Consider the following 22,402-nt stretch of genomic DNA (forward strand, 5'->3'; position numbering starts at 1 on the left):
ACTAGAGGGTACAAAAGTAATAAAAGGACAAAACTAAAGGCTCTGTATTTGAATGCACGTAGCATTCGATTCAAGACAGATGAACTGAGAGTGCAAATAGAAATAAATAAGTACAATCTGATAGCCATAACAGAGACATGGCTGCAGGATGATACAGATTGGGACCTGAATATTGAAGGGAACATGGAATTTAGGAAGGACAGGAAGCTATGAAAAGGTGGAGGAGTAGCTCTTAATTAATGATGGTATTAGCGCAATAGGGAGGGGTGACCTAAGTTCAGGAAACCAGGATGTAGAAGCAGTTTGGCTGGAGATGAGAAATCATAAAGGCAAGAAGTCACTTGTGGGGGTGGTGTATAGGCCACCTAACATTAACCACACTGTAGGACAGATATAAAAGAAAAAATAATGGCAGCTTGTCAGAAAGGTACAGCAATAATCATAGGGGATTTTAACCTACACATAGACTGGAAAAATCAGATGGGCAGAGATAGCGTAAATGAGGAGTACATAGAATGTTTTCGGAATAATTTCTTGGAACTGTACGTTCTGGAACCAACCAGAGAGCAGACTGTACTAGACCAGGTATCGTGCAACGAGATAGGATTAATTAATGACCTCATAGTTAAGGCGCCCCGAGGTAGCAGCGATCATAGTATGATTGAATTTTACATTCAATTTGAGGGAGAGAAGAGTGGGCCCAAGACTAGTATTTTAAAGTTAAATAAGGGTAATTATGAGGGCATGAAAGCTAAAGTGAACTGGCAAATTAGGTTAAGGGATAGGTCAATAGAGACGCAGTGGCAGACATTTAAGTATATTTCAAAATACACAGAATAGATACATTTCAACGAGAAAAATTCCAAGGGTGGGACCCATCATCCGTGGTTAACTAAAACAGTTAAAAATGGTATCAAATTTAAAGAAAAAGCAAATAATTGTGCAAAGATGGGAGGCAGGTTAGAAGATTGGACAGAATATAAAAAAAGCAAAGAATGACTAAAAGATTCATGAAGGTAAAATTAGAGTATGAGAGAAAGTTAGCTAGAAATATAAAGACAGTAAGAGTTTCTATAGATATTTTAAAAAGAAAAGAGTTAACAAAGTGAGCGTTGGTCCTATAGAAAGTGAGTCTGGGGAATTAATAATGGATAATAAGGAGGTGGCAGATGAATTGAACAGGTATTTTGCATCAGTCTTCAGTATTGAGGGTGCAAGTAACATCCCAGTATTAGCTGTAAGTCAGGAAATGGAAGAACTCAAGAAAATTACAATCACCAGGGAAGTAGTACTGAACAAATTGTTGAAACTGCAGGCTGACACGTCCCCGGGTCCTAATGGACTTCATCCTAGGATGTTAAAAGAAGTGGCTGGTGAGATAGTTGATGCATTAGTTTTAATTTTCCAAAATCCCCTAGGTTCGGGGAAGGTTCCAGAAAATTTGAAAATAGCCAGTGTAACTCCTTTATTCAAAAAGGGAGGGAAACAGAAAGCAGGAAACTGCAGGCCAGTTAGCTTAGCATCTGTCTTAGGGAAAATATTTGAAGCTATTATTAAAGATGTTATAGCAGGGCATTTAGAAAAAATTAAGGTAATCAGGCAGAGTCAACATGGTTTTGTGAAAGGGAAATCATATTTAACCAATTGAACAAAGAACAAAAGAAAATTACAGCACAGGAACAGGCCCTTCGGCCCTTCGGCCCTCCAAGCCTGCGCCGATCCAGATTCTCTATCTAAACCTGTCGCCTATTTTCTAAGGGTCTGTATCTCTTTGCTTCCTGCCCATTCATGTATCTGTCTAGATACATCTTAAAAGACGCTATCGTGCCCGCGTCTACCACCTCCGCTGGCAACGCGTTCCAGGTACCCACCACCCTCTGCGTAAAGAACTTTCCACGCATATCCCCCCTAAACTTTTCCCCTCTCACTTTGAACTCGTGACCCCTAGTAATTGAATCCCCCACTCTGGGGGAAAAAGCTTCTTGCTATCCACCCTGTCTATACCTCTCATGATTTTGTACACCTCAATCAGGTCCCCCCTCAACCTCCGTCTTTCTAATGAAAATAATCCTAATCTACTCAACCTCTCTTCATAGCTAGCGCCCTCCATACCAGGCAACATCCTGGTGAACCTCCTCTGCACCCTCTCCAAAGCATCTACATCCTTTTGGAGTTTTTTGAGGGAGTTACATATGCTGTGGATAAAGGGTAACCAGTGGATGTATTGTACTTAGATTTCCATAAGGCATTTGATAAGGTGCCACATCAAAGGTTATTGCAGAAAATAAAAAGCTCATGTTGCAGGGGTAACATTGGCATGGATAGAAGATTGACTAGCCGACAGGAAACAGAGAGTAGGCAAATGGGTCATTTTCTGGTTGGCAAGATGTAATGAGTGGTGTGCCACAGGGATCAGTGCTTTCAAATACAGCGCTGTGGCCTCAACTTTTTACAATTTATATAAATGACTTCGATGAAGGGACCGAAGGTTTGGTTGCTAAATTTGCTGATGACACAAAGATAAGTAGGAAAGTAAGTTGTGAAGAGGACATAAGGAGGCGACAAAGGGATATAGATAGGTTAAGTGAGTGGGCAAAGACCTGGCAAATGGAGTATAATGTGGGAAAGTGTGACATTGTCCACTTTGGCAGGAAGAATAAACAAGAAGCATATTATCTAAATGGCGAGAGATTGCAGAGCTCTGAGATGCATAAATCGCAAAAGGTTAGCATGCAGGTACAGCACGTAATTAGGAAAGCTAATAGAATGTTATCATTTATCTCGAGGGGAATTGAATATAAAAGTAGTGAGTTTAAGCTTCAGCTTTACAGGGCATTTGTGAGACCACATCTGGAGTACTATGTACAGTACTGGTCTCCTTATTTAAAGAAGGATGTAAATGCATTGGAGGCAGTACGGAGAAGGTTTATTTATTTAGAGATACAGCACTGAAACAGGCCCTTCGGCCCACCGAGTCTGTCCCGACCATCAACCACCCATTTATACTAATCCTACATTAATCCCATTACCCTCTCACATCCTCACCTTCCCTCAATTCCCCTACCACCTACCTATACTAGGAGCAATTTATAATGGCCAATTTGCCTATCAACCTGTAAGTTTTTGGCTGTGGGAGGAAACCGGAGCACCCAGTGAAAACCCACGCGGTCACAGATACGAGGAAAGGTTGTACAGGCTAGGCTTGTATCCGCTGGAATTTAGAAGAGTAAGAAGTGACCTGAATGAAATGTGTAAGATCTTGAGGGGTCTTGACAGGGTGTATGTGGAAAGGATGTTTCCCCTTGTGGGGGAGTCTAGAGCTAGGGGTCACTGTTTAAAAATAAGGAGTCGCCCATTTAAGACAGAGATGAGGAGAATTTTTTTCTCTAAGGGTCGTGAGTCTTTGGAATTCTCTTCCTCAAAAGGCAGTGGAAGCAGAGTCTTTGAATATTTTTAAGACAGAGGTAGATAGATTTTTGATAAGCAGGGGGGTGAAAGGTTATCGGAGGTAGGTGGAAATGTGGAGTAATCAGTTTAGCCATGAACTTACTGAATGGCAGAGCAGGCTTGAGGGGCTGAGCGGCCTACTCCTCCTAATTCGTATGTTTCAGGTACAAGATAGGTGCATTCCAACAAGGGAAAAAGGTAAGGGAACCAAAGCCAAAGGTCTTGGATGACGATGGAGATGGAGAATACGATGAGATAAAAAAATTAGTGTATATGAATGTTAGGTGAATTATTCAAATGAGAACCAGGCCGAATCCGGTAAGTTGAGAGGGGAAGTGAAGATGAAAATAAGACTGGCAAAGATGGAAGATGAGAATAGAATGCCTGTTAACATAAAAGGGAACCTTAAAATCCTCTCCCAGCTTGTAAATAGTAAGGTAGTAAGAAGTGAGGTGGGGCCTATTCGGAAGAATAGAATGATATATGCTTAGAGACACAGGGCAAGGCTAGAATACTTGATGAGTACTTTGTATCAATGTTCACTAAGGAAGAGGATGCAGACAAAATATCAGTAGAAGCAGAGATGGTAGAGGTAATGGGTGGGGTGAAAATTGATGGGCTGTATGTATTGGAAAGGCTGGCTGTGCTTAGAGTAGATAAGTCGCCTGGTCTGGATGGCTTGCTTGCCAGGTTGCTCAAGGAACTGGTAGTGGAGATACCAGAGGGCTTGCCATAATATTCCAATCTTCCTGCGATTCGGGGGAGGATTGGAGAGTGGCAAATGTGACACTCTTTTTCAAGAAAGGATTTAAGGACCTTACCAGTAACTACACACTGGTTAGTTTAACATCACTGATGGGTAAGTTTTTAGGAACAATAATCAGGGAGAAAAAAATCAACAGGCACTTGGAGTGGTTTAGTTTAATTAAGGAAAGTAAGCACAGATTTGTAAAAGGCAGATTGTGCTTTACTAATCTAAATAAGTTTTTTGATGAACAACAGGAAAGGTTGATGAAGGGAAAGCAATGGATGTTGTCCATATGGACTTTTAAAAAGCATTTGACGAAGTACCACATAAAAAACTGGTCAACAAAATTGAGGCTCATGGAATAGGAGGGTCAGTGTCAGCTTGGATTATAAATTGACTGAAGGACAGAAAACAGTAAGTCATGGTAAATGGTTGTTTTTCATACTGGAGGATGATGGACAATGGTATTCCCCAAGGATCAGTGCTAGGGCCACTGCTTTTTTTGTGTGTGTGTATATATATATATATATATATATTTAAATGACTTGGATCTTGGAGTACAAAGTAAAATTTCAAAATTGGTCAACAATACCAAACTTGGAGGAGTGGCAGACAGTGAGGATGATACCAATCAATTGCAACAGGACATAGATAGGCTCGCAGAATGGGCAGACAAGTGGCAGATGGAATTTAATACAGTGAAGTATGAGGTGATGTATTTTGGCAGAAGTGATCGGGAGAGGCAATATACACTAAATTGCACTGTTTTAAACTGTACAGGGACAGAGAGAAGTTGGGGTTCATGTGCATAGATCTTTGAAGGTGACAGGACATTTTAAGAGAGTGGTTAGCAAATCATATGGGATCTTGGACCTCATAAATAGAGGTATTGAATACAAAAGCAGGGAAATTATGCTGAATCTGTATAAAGTTCTGGTTAGGCCACGACTAGAGTATTGCTTCCAGTTCTAGTCACCGCACTTTCGGAAGGTTGTGAGCGTCCTTGAGAGGGTGCAGAGGAGGTTTATCAGAATAGTTCCAGTGATGAGGCAATTTAGCTACAAGGTTAGTTGGAGAAGCTGTGGTTGTTCTCCTTAGAGCAAAGAAGATTGAGGGAATATTTGATAGAGGTGTACAAGATTATGACAGGTTTAAATAAGTAGACAAAGAGCTGTTCTCATTAGCTGACAGTACAAGGTCTCAGGGACACAGATTTTAGGTTTTGAGCGAGAGATGCAAGGGGGATGTGAAGAAGAACATTTTTACACAACAAGTGATCATGACCTGGAACTTGTTGCCTGCAAGGTGGTGGAAGCAGAGACAATGCATGACTTGAAAAGGAAATTGAATGAGCACTTGAGGGAAATAAACTTGCAGGGCTCTCGGGATCTAGTAGGAGATTGGGACTGATTAGAATTCTGTACAGAGCGGGAATTAACTTGATGGGCTGAATCGCCTCCTTCGTGCCATAATGACTCTGTAATGAGAATCAACCAAGTGGCACAGCACCTGAAAATTTGTTTCACAACATTATTTAAATTTCTTTGCATTCTTGAACATATAACTATTGCTTATTGATGATTGCAGTAATCAATATGTTTCATTACAAGAGGTGTAGGAATATAAGGACATCTGTAGTCTTTTTGTGAGTTTGTCCTCTCATCTGTGGTCTCTACGACATTTCTGTCAGAATACTTTTCATGTTCGTTGTTTAATCGTGTTACTCTTTTTTTGTTGTCGCATATTTTAATGCTGAGTTCCAGCTTTTGGGCAAATTCTGGACTGACTGTTGACAATAAGGAGTTAGATATAGCTCTTGGGTCTAAAGGGGTCAAAGGGTATGGGGCGAAAGTGGAAACAGGTTACTGAGTTGGATGATCAGCCGTGATCATAATGAATGGGGCGGGCATGGGAAAAAGTGGAGGGGCTCGGGTCAGGCTCAGGTCCGATGTGGTTCTGTCGGGTTCAGGTCGGGTTTTTTCTTTCCTACCTGAGCAGACCTTTAGTTGACACTACTTTTGTGAAATACCTAAAGCACTCTTAGCAAACTTGAAACTCTGAGTAGTGAAAAATGTTGCGGCTTGTGGCACGGTGAGAACACATTAAGTGGTAGTCAGCAAAATCTTGAATTATTAACTGTTATTGAATAACAGGTAAGTACAAAAATAGTTGCTAGTGTCTCATTGAGCAATTATATTATCAAAATGCAAAATAAGTCCTTCAGCATTTAGCATTGTGTAATTGTTACCGTAGTGGAAAGGCCTGCTTTCAGATACCTGCAGTTAACATGATTGCTTTCCAGATGACATGTAATTGTATGGAAAATCCCCTAAAGCAACATGAACCGGAAAGAAATGTTCTTGTTCTCAAGTCCACAGTGCCACTTTAAAGCTATTGTTGGTGTGCGCTAACTGCTCAAATCTAGAGATATATGTGATGCTTCCAGCGATGATCCATCAAACATCCAGTAATCTGAATTGAAGTGCTGCTCTGAGGCAATTAACTGATCACCTAAAATTACCTCATTTATTCATAGCAAGCACCAGAAGATGATATTAAACTAATAGATAAACCCAATTAAATTATCACTACAGTGTTATGATTGTAAGGAAATTAGTGCACTTAAATGCATAAATATAAGTTCAGTAACTATTAGTTCTGATAAAACACTGGCACATTATGGTAGAAAATTCCATAAAGCATGTATTAGTTAAGAACCCCATTGGAACTGGAGCGGTGGCAGGCGGACCTAGGAGGAGGCTGATCCGGAGCGGGACCTGAAAAAGAGTGTGCGGGGCTCGAGACCCTCACTTACCTTGTGACCGGAGCGGCGGCTGGCTCTCTCTCTATCTCTCTCTGTGTCTTGGCGCGCTGAGATTCGAAAGAGGGGAAAAAAACTTAGTGATATCATGGGAGAACTGCAAGGTGATTGGGTAAGTAACAGCTGTTAGTGCATCTAAATAGCTTAAAAAAGAAGGGGAAAGTTATTTTTGAAAAAGAAACCTCAAGTGATAGGTGAGTACTACTAAAGTGTTTTTTTTTAAATTAGTGTAATTTATTAAGGACTTTAGGTAGTAGTGGTTAGTGTTTGGAGTAGAACAAGGCCCCAATTTAATTAGTATTTTTTATAGGGAGTAACTAATTAATCTAAAGTTAAGTCATGGCAGGAGAGCTCACCCCAGTGATATGCTCCTCCTGCGCTATGTGGGAAATCAGGGATGCTTCCAGTGTCCCTGACGACCATGTGTGCAGGAAGTGTATCCATCTGCAGCTACTGGCTACCTGCATTATGGAGCTGAATCTGTGGGTGGATTAATTGTGGAGCATCTGCGATGCTGAGGATGTCCTGGATAGCATGTTTAGTGAGGTAGTCACACTGCAGGTAATGGCTGCACAGGCAGAAAAGGGATGGGTGACCACCAGGCGGAGTAGTAGGCGCAGGCAGGTAGTGCAGGAGTCCCCTGTGGCCATCCCCCTCTCAAACAGATATACAGTTTTTGGATACTGTTGTGGGGGGATGGCCTCCCAGGGGAAAGTGGCACCACGGATGACTCTGCTGCACAGGAGGGGTGGAAGAAGAGTGGCAGGGCTATAGTGATGGGGGATTCAATTGTAAGGGGAACAGACAGGCGTTTCTGTGGCCGCAAGCGAGACTCCAGGATGTTCTGTTGCCTCCTTGGTGCTACGGTCAAGCATGTCTCGGAGCGGCTGCAGGACATTCTGAAGGGGGAGGGTGAACACCAGTAGTCGTACATATCGGTACCAACAACATTGGTACAAAAAGGGATGAGGTTCTGCAAGATGAATTTAAGGAGTTAGGAGCTAAATTAAAAAGCAGGACCTCAAAGGTAGTAATATCAGGATTACTTCCTGTGCCACATGTTAGTGAGTATAGGGAGTATAGAATCGACCAAATGAATGTGTGGCTGGAGAAATGGTGCAGGAGGGAGGGATTTAGAGTCCTGGGACAGCGGGACCGGTTCTGGGGAAGGTGGGACCTGTACAAGCGGGACGGGTTACACCCAGGCAGGACCAGAACCAATGTCCTCGCGGGGGCATTTGCTAGTGCTCTTGAGGAGGATTTAAATTAGAATGGCAGGGGGATGGGAGACTGAGGAGGAGGAAACAAGGATAGAAACGAAAGACAGGAAACAAAAAGGCAAAAGTGGAAGGCATAGAAAGCAAGGGCAAGAAACAAATAGGGCCATAGTGCAAAATAATGCTAAGATGACTAAGAATGTTATAAAGACAAGCCTAAAGGCATTGTGTCACAATGCGTGGAGCATTCGCAATAAGATAGGCGAATTAACCGTGCAAATAGATGTAAATGGATATGATATAGTTGTGATTATGGAGACGTAGCTTCAGGGTGACCAAGGATGGGAACTGAATATCCAGGGGTATTCAATATTTAGGAAGGACAGGCAGAAAGGGAAAGGAAGTAGAGTAGCGTTGTTAGTAAAAGAGGAAATTAATACAATAGTGAGGAAGGATATTAGGTCAGAGAATCCTGATGTGGAATCTGTATAGGTGGAGCTAAGAAACACCAAGGGGCAGAGAACGTTGGTGGGGATTGTATATAGACCCCCAAACAGTAGTGATGATGTAGAGGATGGCATTAAACAAGAAATTAGAGATGCATGCAATAAGGGTGCAACTGTAATTATGGGTGACTGTCATCTACATATAGATTGGGCGAACTAATTTAGCAATAATACTGTAGAGGAGGAATTCCTGGAATGCATACCTGATGATTCTTTGGACCGATAAGTTGAGGAACCAAGTAGAGAACAGGCCATCCTAGACTGGGCATTGTGTAATGACAAAGGATTAGTTAACAGTCTTGTTGTGTGGGGTTCCTTGTTGAGGAGCGACCATAACATGCTAGAATTCTTCATTAAGGTGGAGAGTGAGAGAGTTGATTCCGAGACTAGGGCCCTGAATCTAAATAAAGGGAACTATGAAGGTATGAGGTGCGAGTTGGCTATGATAGAATGGGGAATGTTACTTAAAAGGTTGACAGTGGATAGACAATGGCTAGCATTTAAAGAGCGCATGGATGAATTACAGTAATTGTTCATTCCTGTCTGGCGCAAAAATAAAACAGGAATTGTGGCTCAACCGTGGCTTACAACCGAAATTAGGGATAGTATTAGATCCAAGGAGGAGAAATATAAAATGGTTAGAACAAGCAGCAAACCTGAGGATTGGGAGCAGTTTAGAACTCAGCAAAGGAGGACAAAGAGATTGATTAAGAAGGGGAAAATAGAGTACGAGAGTAAGCTTGCAGAGAACATAAAAACTGACTGTAAAAGCTTATATAGCTATGTGAAGCGAAAGAGATTAGACAAATATGAGAAGACAAATATGGGTCCCTTACAGTCAGAAACGGGGGAATTTATAATGGGGAACAAAGAAATGGCAGACCAACTAAATACATACTTTGGTTCTGTCTTCACAAAGGAGGAAACAAATTACCTCCCAGAAATGTTGGGACCATAGGGTCTATTGAGAAGGAGGAACTGTATAAAATCAGTATGAGTAGGGAAATGGGGTTAGGGAAATTGATGGGATTGAAGGCTGATAAATCCCCAGAGCCTGATAATCTACATCCCAGAGTACTTGAGGAAGTGGCCCTTGAAATAGCAGATGCATTGCTGGTCATTTTTCACAATTCTATAGATTCTTGAACAGTTCCAATGGATTTGAGGGTAGCTAATGTAACCCCACTATTTAAAAAAGCAGGTAGAGAGAAAACAAGGAATTATAGACCAGTTTGCCTGACATCAGTGGTGGGTGAAATGCTAGAGTCCATTATAAAAGATATAATAGCAGAGCACTTGGAAAACAATAACATGATCGGACAAAGTCAACATGGATTTATGAAAGGGAAATCATGCTTGACAAATCTACTGGAATTTTTTGAGGATGTAACTAGTAGAATAGATAAGGGAGAACCAGTGGATGTGGTGTATTTGGACTTTCAGAAGGCTTTTGATAAGGTCTCCATAAGAGATTAGCGTGCAAAATTAAAGCACATGGGATTGGGGGTAAGGTCGTGAAATGGATAGAGAACTGTTTGGCAGATAGGAAACAAAGAGTAGGAATGAACAGGTCTTTTTCCGAGTGGCAGGCAGTGACTAGTGGGGTACAGCAGGGATCGGTGCTAGGACCCCAGCTATTCACAATATATATTAATGATATAGATGAGGGAATTAAATGTAATGTATCCAAGTTTGCAGATGACACAAAGCTGGGTGGGGGTGTGAGCTGTGAGGAGGATGCAGAGAAGCTCCAGTGTGATTTGGACAGGTTGAGTGAGCAAATACATGGCAGATGCAGTATAATGTGGATAAATGTGAGGTTATCCACTTTGGTGGCAAAAACAGAAAGGCAGCTTATTATCTGAACGGCGATAGATTGGGATAGGGAGAGGTGCAGCGAGACCTGGGTGTCCTTGTGCACCAGTCACTGAAAGTAAGCATGCAGGTGCAGCAGCCAGTTAAGGCAAATGGTATGTTGGCCTTCATAGTGAGAGGATTCGAGTTCAGGAGCAAGGATATCTTGCTGCAATTATACAAGGCCTTGGTGAGACCACATCTGGAGTATTGTGTGCAGTTTTGGTCTCCTTATCTGAGGAAGGATGTTCTTGCTATGGAGGGAGTGCAGCGAAGGTTCACCAAACTGATTCCTGGGATGGCAGGACTGACGTATGAAGAGAGATTGGGTCGATTAGGCTTGTATTCTCTAGAGTTTCGAAGAATGAGAGAGGATGTCATAGAAACCTACAAAATTCTAACAGGAGACTGGACAGACTAGATGCAGGAAGGATGTTCCTGATGGCGGGGGGAGTCCAAGACCAGGGGGTCACAATCTAAGGGTAAGCGGTAAGCCATTTAGGACTGAGATGAGGAGGGATTTCTTCACCCAGCGAGTGGTGAACCTTTGGAATTCTCTACCACAGAAAGTAGTTGAGGCCAAATCATTAAATATATTCAAGAAAGAGTCAGATATAATTCTTAGGGCTAAAGGAATCAAGGGATACGGGGAGAAAGCAGCAATAGGGTACTGAGTTTGGGCGATCATCCATGATTGTATTGAATGGCGGTGCAGGCTCGAAGGGCCGAACGGCCTACTCCTGCTCCTATTTTCTATGTTTCTATGCAGGAGGACATGCCAGGAGCAGCACCAGGCATACCTAAAAATGAGACATCAGCCTGCTGAAGCTGCAATATAGGACCAGTTGCATGCCAAAGAGCGGAAGCAGTATGCAATAAACAGGGCTAAGCAATCCCACAACCAACGGTTCAGATCTAAGCTCTGCAGTCCTGCCACATCCAGTCATCAATGGTGGTGGACAATTAAACAACTGACAGGAGGAGAAGGCTCCACAAACATCCCCATCCTCAATGACGGGGGAGCCCAGTATATCAGTGCAAAAAATAAGGCTGAAGCATTTGCATCCTTCTTCAGCCAGGTGCCGAGTGGATGATCCATCTAGGCCTCTTCCTGAGGTCCCCAGCATCATAGATGCCAGCCTTCAGCCAATCCGATTCACTCCACGTGATATCAAGAAACGGCTGAAGGCACTGGATACTGCAAATGCCCTGACAACATTCCGCCAATAGTACTGAAGACTTGTGCTGCAGAACTAGGCATGCCCCGAGCGAAGCTGTTCAAGTACAGCCACAATGCTGGCATCTATCCAGCAATGTGGAAAATTGCCCAGTTATGTCCTGTGCACAAAAAGTAGGACAAATCCGACCCGGCCAATTACCACCCTCTCAGTCTACACCCGATCATCAGCAAAGTGAAAGCACTGCTGACAACCTGTTCCATCAAGCGGCATTTGCTCAGCAGTAACCTTCTCACTTTGGGTTCCGTCAGGGCCACTCAGCTCCTGACCTCATTACAGCCTTGTTCCAAACATGGACAAAAGAGCTGAACTCCAGAGGTGAGGTGAGATCGACTGCCCTTGACATCAAGGCAGCATTTGACCAAGTATGGCATGAAGGAGCCCTAGCAAAGCTGGAGTCAATGGAATCAGGGGTAAAACTCTCTGCTGGTTGGAGTCATACCTGGCCCAAAGGAAGATGTTGGAGGTCAATTATCTCAGTCCCAGGCCATCACTGCAGGACTTCCACAGGGTAGTGTCCAAAGCCCACCCATCTTCAACTGCTTCTTCAATGACCTTCCATCCATCATAAGGTCAAAAGTGAGGATGTTCGCTGATTACTACATAATGTTCTGCACCATTTGCGACTACTTAGATACTGAAGCAGCCCATGTCCATATGCAGCAAAACCTGGACAACATCCAGGCTTGGGCTGATGAGTGGTAAGTAACATTTGCGCCACACAAGTGCCAGGCAATGACCATCTCAAACGAGAGAATCTAACCGTCTCCCCTTAATGTTCAGTGGCATTACCATAGATGAATTCTCCACTATCAACATTCTGGGGGCGGGGTTCCCATTGACCAGAAACTGCACTGCAGTAGCCATATAAATACCGTGGCTACAAGAGCGGGTCAGAAGCTAGGAATCCTGCGGCGTGTAACTCACCACCTGACTCCCCAAAGCCTGTCCCCCATCTGCAAGGCACAAGTCAGGAGTGTGATGGAATCCTCTCCACTTGCCTGGATGGTGCAGCTCCAACAACACTCAAGAAGCTCGATACCATCCAGGACAAAGCTTGATTGGCACCCCATCCGTCACCTTAAACATTTACTCCCTCCACCACCGTCGCACAATGTCAGCAGTGTGCACCATCTACGAGATGCACTACAGCAACTCACCAAGGCTCCTTAGACAGCACCTTCCAAACCCGCGACCTGTACCACCTAGAAGGCCAAGGGCAACAGATGCATGGGAACATTGCCACTTGCAAGTTCCCCTCCAAGCCACACACAATTCTAACTTAGAACTATATCACCGTTACTTCATTGTCACAGGGTCAAAATCCTGGAACTCCCTAACAGCATTGTTGGTGTACCTACATCCGAAGGACTGCAGCGGTTCAAGAAGGCAGTTAGCCACTACCTTCTCAAGAGCAATTAGGGATGGGCAATAAATGCTGGCATAGCCCGCGATGCCCACACCCCCACAACGAATTTTTTTTGAAAAAGCTGTCTCCAGGTACTTATTGGGCTCGGCCCTCAGGGGGACATGTCTGCTGCCAGGAATTTCCCTGCGACATGCCCAATCAGTCCACTAATGGGCACTTAATTATGCAGGTTGGCTACTCGCCTCTGCCAAGCAGGTAGCCTCTGCAGGTGCTGTCCCGACATGTATTTCTCAGAAATTTCTCCTGGTCCCGCCTTGAAGCCCACCCCCACAGGACTGTGAAGATTCCGTCAATGGTTTTGCAATGGCTGAGCTTAATCTCTTAGCAGAAATCCTTCTCTGCTTACTCAGCTTCACTTAAACATAAAAAAACCTGAGATAATAAATCCAAATTATTTTATCCTTTTCATTTTAGAGCTGCAAGGACACATCTTATATATTATGGATATGGTTTAAAAAATCAAGGTAATATATTTTGAAATAAAGTTGTTTGTTGCTTTCAAAGCTTATTTCTCCCCATGCTTAGCATTTATTCTCCCCCTTTTAATGTTCTCCATGTTGTACAAAGGAACAAGTCGATGACTAACCTCTTTGCCGGTGATGCATTGCAGCTGACTATTTGAAGACGCACCATGATAATTTGTGTGGCTTTTCCTTTGATTGTCTCATACTGTAACAAATGTATCTTCCCTTGTGGCATGTTTAAATTAGAAATTCACTCCACAGGAATCATAGGTACAAAGCCAGCTCCTATTACTATGATGCACATTTTATTGATACACCAACATGCCAATGAGCCAGTTGCAGACTGAAACAGGAAAAGTATTTTGTAATTAATGGATTTCATTTGCTAGAGTCACAATTTTTAAGAATTTTTTTTATGAAACAGGAGTTGGCCGAAAATCAATACTGCACCATCAAAGGCAACTCTGTCAAGCCTGCAAACACTAAATTGGCAAATTTAAAAACGCCTAACATTTTATTCCTAAAGCTCCTGGGTTGCAAAAGCTTGCATTTCCTTAACTTTTTGTACCCATCTCTTAATCGCGAAGGTGAAGCAAGTGTGGAAGGAGTTCTCAATCAACTGGTGCAGGAACATTTACAGCTAGCTCCTCTGCAGTGGGGTGAGTACCAAAAATGCCAGTTTGACAAGCTCAGACTAACAGTGAAGCTATTTGAGGAATCCGGAGGTTTTACAGTGAGAACAACCAAATATTACTATTACTAACTAGTTTTATTCATTGTTGTGCATCTTAATCTCTGTTGGAGATGTTTTGCAACTCAAGTTATTTGTTGGAATAGGAACTATTTTGGTGGCATCCAATATGTGCATATTGTATTTGTAGTCTTTGGTTTCTAACAATGAAATAGCTGTTGCAGGTTGAGTGATTGATTAGATTGTGCTTTACTTGTACGTCATTCTTGTCTTTCCTTTGGATAAAGAAATGTGAACAGATTTATCATCTAGCGCAAGCCATTTTTTGCTTAAAACAGTGCACCTGAATCAAGATATTTAGTTTGAAGATTTTTTTTTAAACTTGGTAAGGGAGAAACGAGAGGGATCTAGATGAAATGAAAGTGGTAGCAATGTAATTTGTAAACCTGGTTTACCAACGTGCCAACAGTTGTGCTGGAATTAAGGTTTCTCTATCTTGGTCTTACAGTAATAAAGTTATTAAGTTTTCTATAACTATTATCCAAAAATTTGAACATAACATTTTTTTAAGGGGCATTTTGGCTACTGATTGGCGAATTATGTTTAATGTGGATAAATATAAGGTAATTCATGTTGATGTGTTTCGGTATTTATTCTGAGATTGGTGAATATGACATTTAGTTTCTTGATGAAAGGATTTGAGATCTTTAAAGGTATCTTAGCAATGTAAGATTGTAATACTGCTACCTGATGAAGAGTCTGTGAATCTTTTCAAATTGGAATGCATTTCTGTCATACAAAGAAGGAAAACATGAGGCTGAATTCAGTGTGGCTGTTTGCAGCGGGAATAGTGGTGTGAGGGGCTGGAGAATAGCGTCAGAAACGTCCGCCCAGAAATCCTATGTCGTGTCGTCGGTTCCGGAATTAGTCAGTGGTGGGAAGGCACCAAGGCAGCTTAGCTGCCCCGATGCCACGAGAAAGCATTTTAAACTGCTGAGCACTTGGTTTTAATATGTTAGCATCTAATTCATTGCGATTCAATGGGGGCTTGGAATTAAGTGGACGAATTAAGAGGCCTCTGTGCCACAACAGGTAGGTAGCCATGACCAGCACTGCATTGGGGAAGAGGGGTGAGCAGATAGCCATAGTCAGCCTACAGTGCTGTGCGCTGCAAGGGGGGTCTTGGTCTCGGTTGGGAGTGCCGGCTGAGCAGGGTCTTGGGTGGTCTGCAGGGGAGGGGGCTTGTTTTTGGGTGGCTGTATCAGGTGTCCAAACTGTTGGATGAGAGGGTTGTGTGCCCATACTGCTGGATGAAAGGGTTGGCTATCAGCAAGGGTGGGCACTGAGTGCCATCATGGAGTCTGTTGGGTGAAGTAGAAAAGGCACAGCTGCCATGGCAGGGTCATCACTACACCGACAGCATTTTGGAGGCTCGCTTAACACCTGATATAGGTCTCATACACCCTGTCTTTTTGGACCCTTGTGGCGTGATGCGGCACCCCTGACAGAGGAAGGGCCATGAGGCAGCTGTGCCTGCACATGAAACTCCACGACAAAAGTAGCAGCAGCCAGCCATGCCAAGAAGAGTCCACCTGCGCCAGAGTGTGTACCGGATGCGAATCATCTACCTCCAAATGTCTGAGTGGCATTGTCAGGGAAGACTACGGCTCTCCAGGGAGGCCATCACCGACATAGTCACCCTGCTGCAAGATGTGTTGCGACCTATGGGATTTAGGGGCATCCTATGCCAGCGGCCCTGAAGATCGCAGTGGTTCTAAACTTTTACGCATCTGAATCATTTGAAGGATCCACCAGGGACATGTGTGGGGACTCCCAGGCAGCAGCCCACTGCTGCATCAAGGAAGTGACTGATACCCTGTTCAAGAGGATCGGCAGCTCTGCTGCTATCTGACCGACTCTGGTAGTCAGGCCGAGAGGGCCATCGGATTCGTATCCATCACTGGATTCTCCTGGGTGTGAGGTATGTGAGATTGCATGCATGAGGCCATCAAGGCTCCAATGGACCAGCCAGCTGCCTTCATCAATAGGAAGAACTTCTATTCCATCAACGTGCAACTGGTCTGCGACCACCAAAAACGCTTCTTGCGGGTGTGTGCCTACTTCTCGGGAAGAAGCACAATGTCAACATACTTCGACAGTCCCAGGTGTCACAGCTTTTCAGGCCCCCCACTTGCCTTCAGGGATGGAGTCTTGGGGACAAAGGCTACCAGTTGAAGACATGGCTGCTGACGCCTGTGAGGGATCCTCACAATGCAACGTAGGAGAGGTACAACACTTGCCATGGCTTCACCTGAGCGATCATCGAGCAGTTTATTGGGCTACTGAAGATGAGATTCTGTTTCCTAGATCGATCTGGTGGAGACCTGCAGTATGCCCCAGCATCTCTTTGGGGCTCAGCAAGGGCCTGGCCACCCACAGTCCTCCAACTGTCAGAGGCCTCAGCTGTCTCAGCCTCAGCCAGTTGCTTGGATGCATGCTCTGCTCTCACCAGCTTGTGACCCTGATTCTACAGCTGAGCAGAAACCCACTGAGGAGAAAGCATCTGTGCTGGTGGAAGGTGCAAGAGAGTCATGAGACGGTGCTTCCTCTGACTGTGGTTCCTCCTGGCACCTGTCCCCCTTCTGCTTGAGTCTCCTGCGGACACTGACCTGCATGAGAAAACAAACGTGTGGGTTAGGCTGTGCAAATCTTGTCATGCCAACCATGCGAGATGTGGGTCTCCAGAACTGCTCTACCGCTGGGACCTGCGATGGGCTCACTAAATTCAACCCATGGTACGCATTTAAATCTAGAGGAAAAATGAAGCAAGTCAAACTAAAGTTTTGAGTGATAGAACATCCAAGTAGAATAATGCAAGAGAGCTGCCAGCAAAATCTATCCATTAGTTGGAATAAACCTGATGGGGTTGTTGCTTTTTTGTAATGTGATGGGTATAGGTGCTGCGTTATTGAAATACATATTTTATAACAGCTAAAGCTTCTTGTGTAATACTGTGTCTGCGTGGGTTTCCTCCGGGTGCTCCGGTTTCCTCCCACAGCCAAAAAGACTTGCAGGTTGATAGGTAAATTGGCCATTATAAATTGCCCCTAGTATAGGTAGGTGGTAGGGGAATATAGGGACAGGTGAGGATATGGTAGGAATATGGGATTAGTGTCGGATTAGTATAAATGGGTGGTTAATGGTCGGCACAGACTCGGTGGGCCGAAGGGCCTGTTTCAGTGCTATATCTCTAAATCTAAATCAAATCAAATCAAATGAATGGTATATTAAAGATCAGTTACTGAAAGGACAACTTAGATTTTGGAAGAATGAAAGATTCACAGTTTAACAAAATCAGTGTGGTTATAGTTTTAAGCATTTATCAATGCTTTGTTTTTAGTAAATTTTCAAATTGTGTTGCAATAACAAATGTATATTTGGCTGCTTGGTTCAGTTGTAAAAAGTAAGTACTTTGATATCCTATGAAATTGAAGAAACTGGTCTGATTGAAAATTCTAATCATGAAAATGCAATTGTATTTGATCATGTAGTTATTAAAGCCGAAGGTTGAGTATCATATACATCGATACTTGAGATGATAACCATTTGTTGCTAATTGTATGTTCATTGAGTGTTTAATTGTATTCAGGTAGTGGGTGGGCATAAACTGCAGAGTCACTGTGCTCCTATATATTGGAGCAGACCGAAACCTTGGTTGTTGAGTTTGGAAGTACGTGTTTGTAATGTGTGTCTCTGGAAATAAAAAAACTTATAAGCATGTGAAGATCAGGCTCTATTTGTATCTTTCACTGCCTGGCTATCTGGATGAGAACAATATTAACCATAGTCTGTCTCTTTTAATGTTATAACATTAGGATAACACACCACGGTTAATCTACAGATCAACTGTATCATCTAACATACTGCTATATATTTGATCATAGTCATGTTGCCAGATAGCTACTGAAATTTCTAAATCACTCAAATTACCATTTGTTCCAAATAAGAACCGTTCATTGTATTGAATACTTTATAGCATCAATTAACAAAAGGTCAACTGAGACAGGATTGCTATGTAGCAGTGCACTTACCTATCTGTAAACAAGCCAAGAAAAAGACATTTTTATTTTCTTAAAAAAAAACTCACCTTGGACTTGCATTTTTCTTCTGGTCTTTGTCAAAGCATGCAATCAGAAAAGCATTGCATAAACCTAATTGTGTTCAGTGAATACTGTTAGGGCCATGTGGTGAGAGGTTTGGGTAGTTTCCGCTGTTCAACTCCCACCTGACTGCAGCAAGTGTTTTTTGTTATTTGGGTTTAACCCCTCAGTGTTTTATTTGTCAAATAAATAGACAATGACAGGTTTTCTTGTAGGTTTAAAACAGCAGATTAATTATTTATTGAACAAAGGCCTTATCCCGAAATTGTTGTAACTGAATCTACTCACGCATTTACTCGTGCAGACACACACACATAGACACAAAAGAGACAGATAGAGAGGAAAGGGGATAAGTGGTTTTAAGTGGGGTAGGTTTTGGGGGTCACAGTAAACCTGTTGAATTCTCTCGGAAGTCAAGTTCTCATTGGTTGCTGGCCTGAGGTGTTTGTAGGCTTCTCTCATGGTTGAAAGTTTAGTTGAAGACAGTGGATCACTTCTAATTCACTGCTGCATAAGTAAAGATGTAGAATATTACAGCAGGGCGCTTCCCTTCTGGCTTGCTGGGTTTCTGCCAGCCCCTTAGCTGGAAACAAGATTCTTAGTGATGCTTCCTGTGGTGCCTCCCTCTCTCTCTTCAGGGAGTTACCTTTAAGGCCAAAAATGGTTTCACACCTTTACCTCTGTTGGAAAATGTGGATCTCCCTCCCTGTGGTGACCAACAATGGCCTCGGATGTGGCTACTTCACACCTTCTTTGTTTTAGAAGAACCCATTCAATTTAAAAGTGTCTCTTGATAGGCTCAGGATGAGAATAATCTGGTTATGATGTTTCCACTTTATACCTTCTTTGTTTCAGAAGAACCCATTCAATTCTGAAATGTTTCAGGATGAGTGTAATTGACCCCTCCCAGCTCAGAAGGTATTCCTTTGTCCCTTTCAGATAGTTTGAATACACAAAGGCGAGGTCATTTGCCTTCGGTGGCAATTTTTAGCAGCATTGTCCATTTTTTAAAAAAAAGTAGTCAATTTTTATAACTCTTCAGTTTTAGTCTGTAGTTTTACATCGTCACACTTCTTGTACATGTGACAATACTAATAAATGAAAGCAGGTAGATGTTTGTTCATAAACCCATGGTAGAGTGTTACCTTTAGTCTTGTTTAGCCATTTAAGTATCAAACTACCAGTGACAGTATTTATTATGTTAACTAGATAAATGATTGAATATTGAACAGAGTAATGGATAACATTAAAAGGGTGCACAATAATTTGAACAATTCAGAACAATTTTGTTTTGGGCTTTACTGCATTGACCTCTACTATACTGTTGTTGTAATGTGCTAATTGCAATTAGGTTCAGATAGTCTATGATACTGTACATTCATATTGTACAATGAATTTGTGATTTTAGATATAACCAATGTGTTTTTAAGGCCATGATAGCATATTGATGAATTTTTGGGCAGGCTGGATTCCTGCAATAGCCTGAACTACAGAGCTGTCTTGAAACTAAACAAGTATATTAATTAAAATAAAAGTACAACACTGCAGATGCTGGAAATCTGAAATATAAACAAGAAATGCTGGAAATACTCAGCAGGTCTGGCAGCATCTGTGGAGAGAGAGTAGTAGAGTTGATGTTTTAGGTCAGTGACCCTAAATCAGAACTTATGATCTCCACAGATGCTGCCAGACCTGCTGAGTATTTCCAGCATTTCATGTTTTTATTTAAGTATATTTGTTATATTTTTATTAGTTGCAGTAAAAACTAATGTAGCTGTAAGATGCAGCTCATGTCAATTTGGTCATCTCATTGTGAGCTCTTTTGATAAATGTGACAAATTTGTGACATCACAATTTGGTAGAACATGGTTTCCTAACTGTGGTTTAAGTGCTGAGTTCCTAAGATTTTGTATGCCATTGTGAAAAAGCATCAAGCAAATAGGAGGTACTTCCTCAGAGAGAAAAGACAAATTGCAGTTCGGATAATCCTTGGCTGCCTACAGACAAATAATGTTTACTAAACCACTCAAGCAAATTCAGGATCTCTGAATTCTTTATTGTCATTCAGCCTTATAGTAGATGCCAGTTTGCAAATTCTTTTGTAATTCACCATTCAAAAATATATGGTAATATTTCAGTAATCTTATTCTGTGAATTAATGGTGAAATGGATATTTTTTGAAGCTTTTCCATCATGTGGCCTTACAAAAAGAATTGAAAATCCTGAAATTAACTTAAATGATCAAATTTGGCAAACACACAGGACAGTCAATATTTGCAAAAAGAAAAGACAAGTTAATGTTTTGGGTGTATACCCTTCATCAGAAAACAAAAACAAAAAAAAATTAACATTTTAGTAAAGTTGGAAACAACTGAGTTAAAGGAGAGGGGGAAAGACACTCCAGTCGCAAGAGGTAGTCAATAGATTTAATGCTCGTCAAACTTTGCCTTTTTCAGGTTTAAATTATGTGAATGCTCTACTCTGACATCTAGCAGGGCAAAATGGAGATCTGATGCTTACACACATACACAAAGCTGACTTCCAAATGCTGGCTAAATTTAAGAAATAGCAACAGTCCTCTCTCTGCCAGTATTAAACATTTTAAAACAGATCACCTGGAAACGTGAAGAGTTGATTGGCACCAGCTGCAATTAATGTGATTTTGAAGCAACACTTGCTTGATTGTAGTCTGGCTGATCTCCTTTCCAGTAATAGTAAATAATGGGCTGAATTTTGTTCTCAGCGGTGAACAGATGGCACAAGTCATTCATTACACTTGCACTTACTCACAGACTTTCTATGGGGGTTTTGGATTGGAATAATCTGCAATTAGAAAGCCATTTCAGCGCAGTGCCCTCCATGTGGGGATCTTGGAGCTGTGTAAACAGTCTCTGAACTAGGAAGTTTCAGTTAGAATATTTCATTGCATGTCAAATCAGGTACAGAAAGCAAAGTAAAGCGGGAAAGGTGGGATTAAGAGAGACAAAGATAAATTTAACAAAAATATATTTTTTATTTACTTTTTATTTTTAAAATCTTCAACAATAATTACATTCTGAAGAATGAGAGTCCATACTTGTAAAAGTTAACTTCCAGTGCCAGAGAGATTGTTTGGCTATAAATAAGACTTATCACACCACTTACACTGGAATGGACAAGCCCAATTGTCCCGACGTCATTATGACAATTTCTAGTTTCCTGGCCCCAATCGCCGCCTCTTCACTATGGACGTCCAATCTCTGTACACCTCCATCCCCCACCAGGACGGTTTGAGGGCTCTCCGCTTCTTCCTTGAACAGAGGCCCACCCAGGCCCCGTCCACCACCACCCTCCTCCGCCTGGCTGAACTTGTTCTCACATTGAACAACTTCTCCTTCAACTCCACGCACTTCCTTCAAGTAAAAGGTGTCGCTATGGGTCCTAGTTATGCCTGTCTTTTTGTGGGATATGTCGAGCATTCTTTGTTCCAGTCCTACTCAGGCCCCCTCCTCCAACTCTTTTTCCGGTACATTGATGACTGTATCGGTGCCGTTTCCTGCTCCCGCCCCGATCTGGAAAACTTTATCAACTTTGCTTCTAATTTCCACCCTTCTCTCACCTTTACATGGTCCATCTCTGACACTTCCCTTCCCTTCCTCGACTTCTCTGTCTCCATCTCTGGTGATAGGCTGTCTACTAATATCCATTATAAGCCCACCGACTCCCACAGCTACCTCGACTACACTTCTTCACACCGAGCCTCCTGTAAGGACTCCATTCCATTCTCCCAGTTTCTCCGTCTCCGACGCATCTGCTCTGATGATGCTACCTTCCATGACGGTGCTTCT

At 42.5% G+C, this 22,402-nt stretch overlaps 1 protein-coding gene across 5 annotated transcripts in view; it reads left to right on the top strand.

The window, feature by feature from the left end:
• trappc9 (trafficking protein particle complex subunit 9) overlaps positions 1–22,402 on the top strand; it is a 1,144,460-nt gene that overhangs the window by 597,820 nt on the left and 524,238 nt on the right. For all 5 annotated transcript variants that reach the window (XM_068031733.1, XM_068031737.1, XM_068031736.1 and 2 more), the window contains one exon: positions 14,292–14,383. In XM_068031733.1, coding sequence (XP_067887834.1) covers positions 14,292–14,383 — 92 coding nt within the window. The remainder of the gene's footprint in view (positions 1–14,291; positions 14,384–22,402) is intronic.

This window comes from Heterodontus francisci, chromosome 5 (assembly GCF_036365525.1).
Source record: "Heterodontus francisci isolate sHetFra1 chromosome 5, sHetFra1.hap1, whole genome shotgun sequence".
NCBI classification, from domain to species: Eukaryota; Metazoa; Chordata; class Chondrichthyes; order Heterodontiformes; family Heterodontidae; genus Heterodontus; species Heterodontus francisci.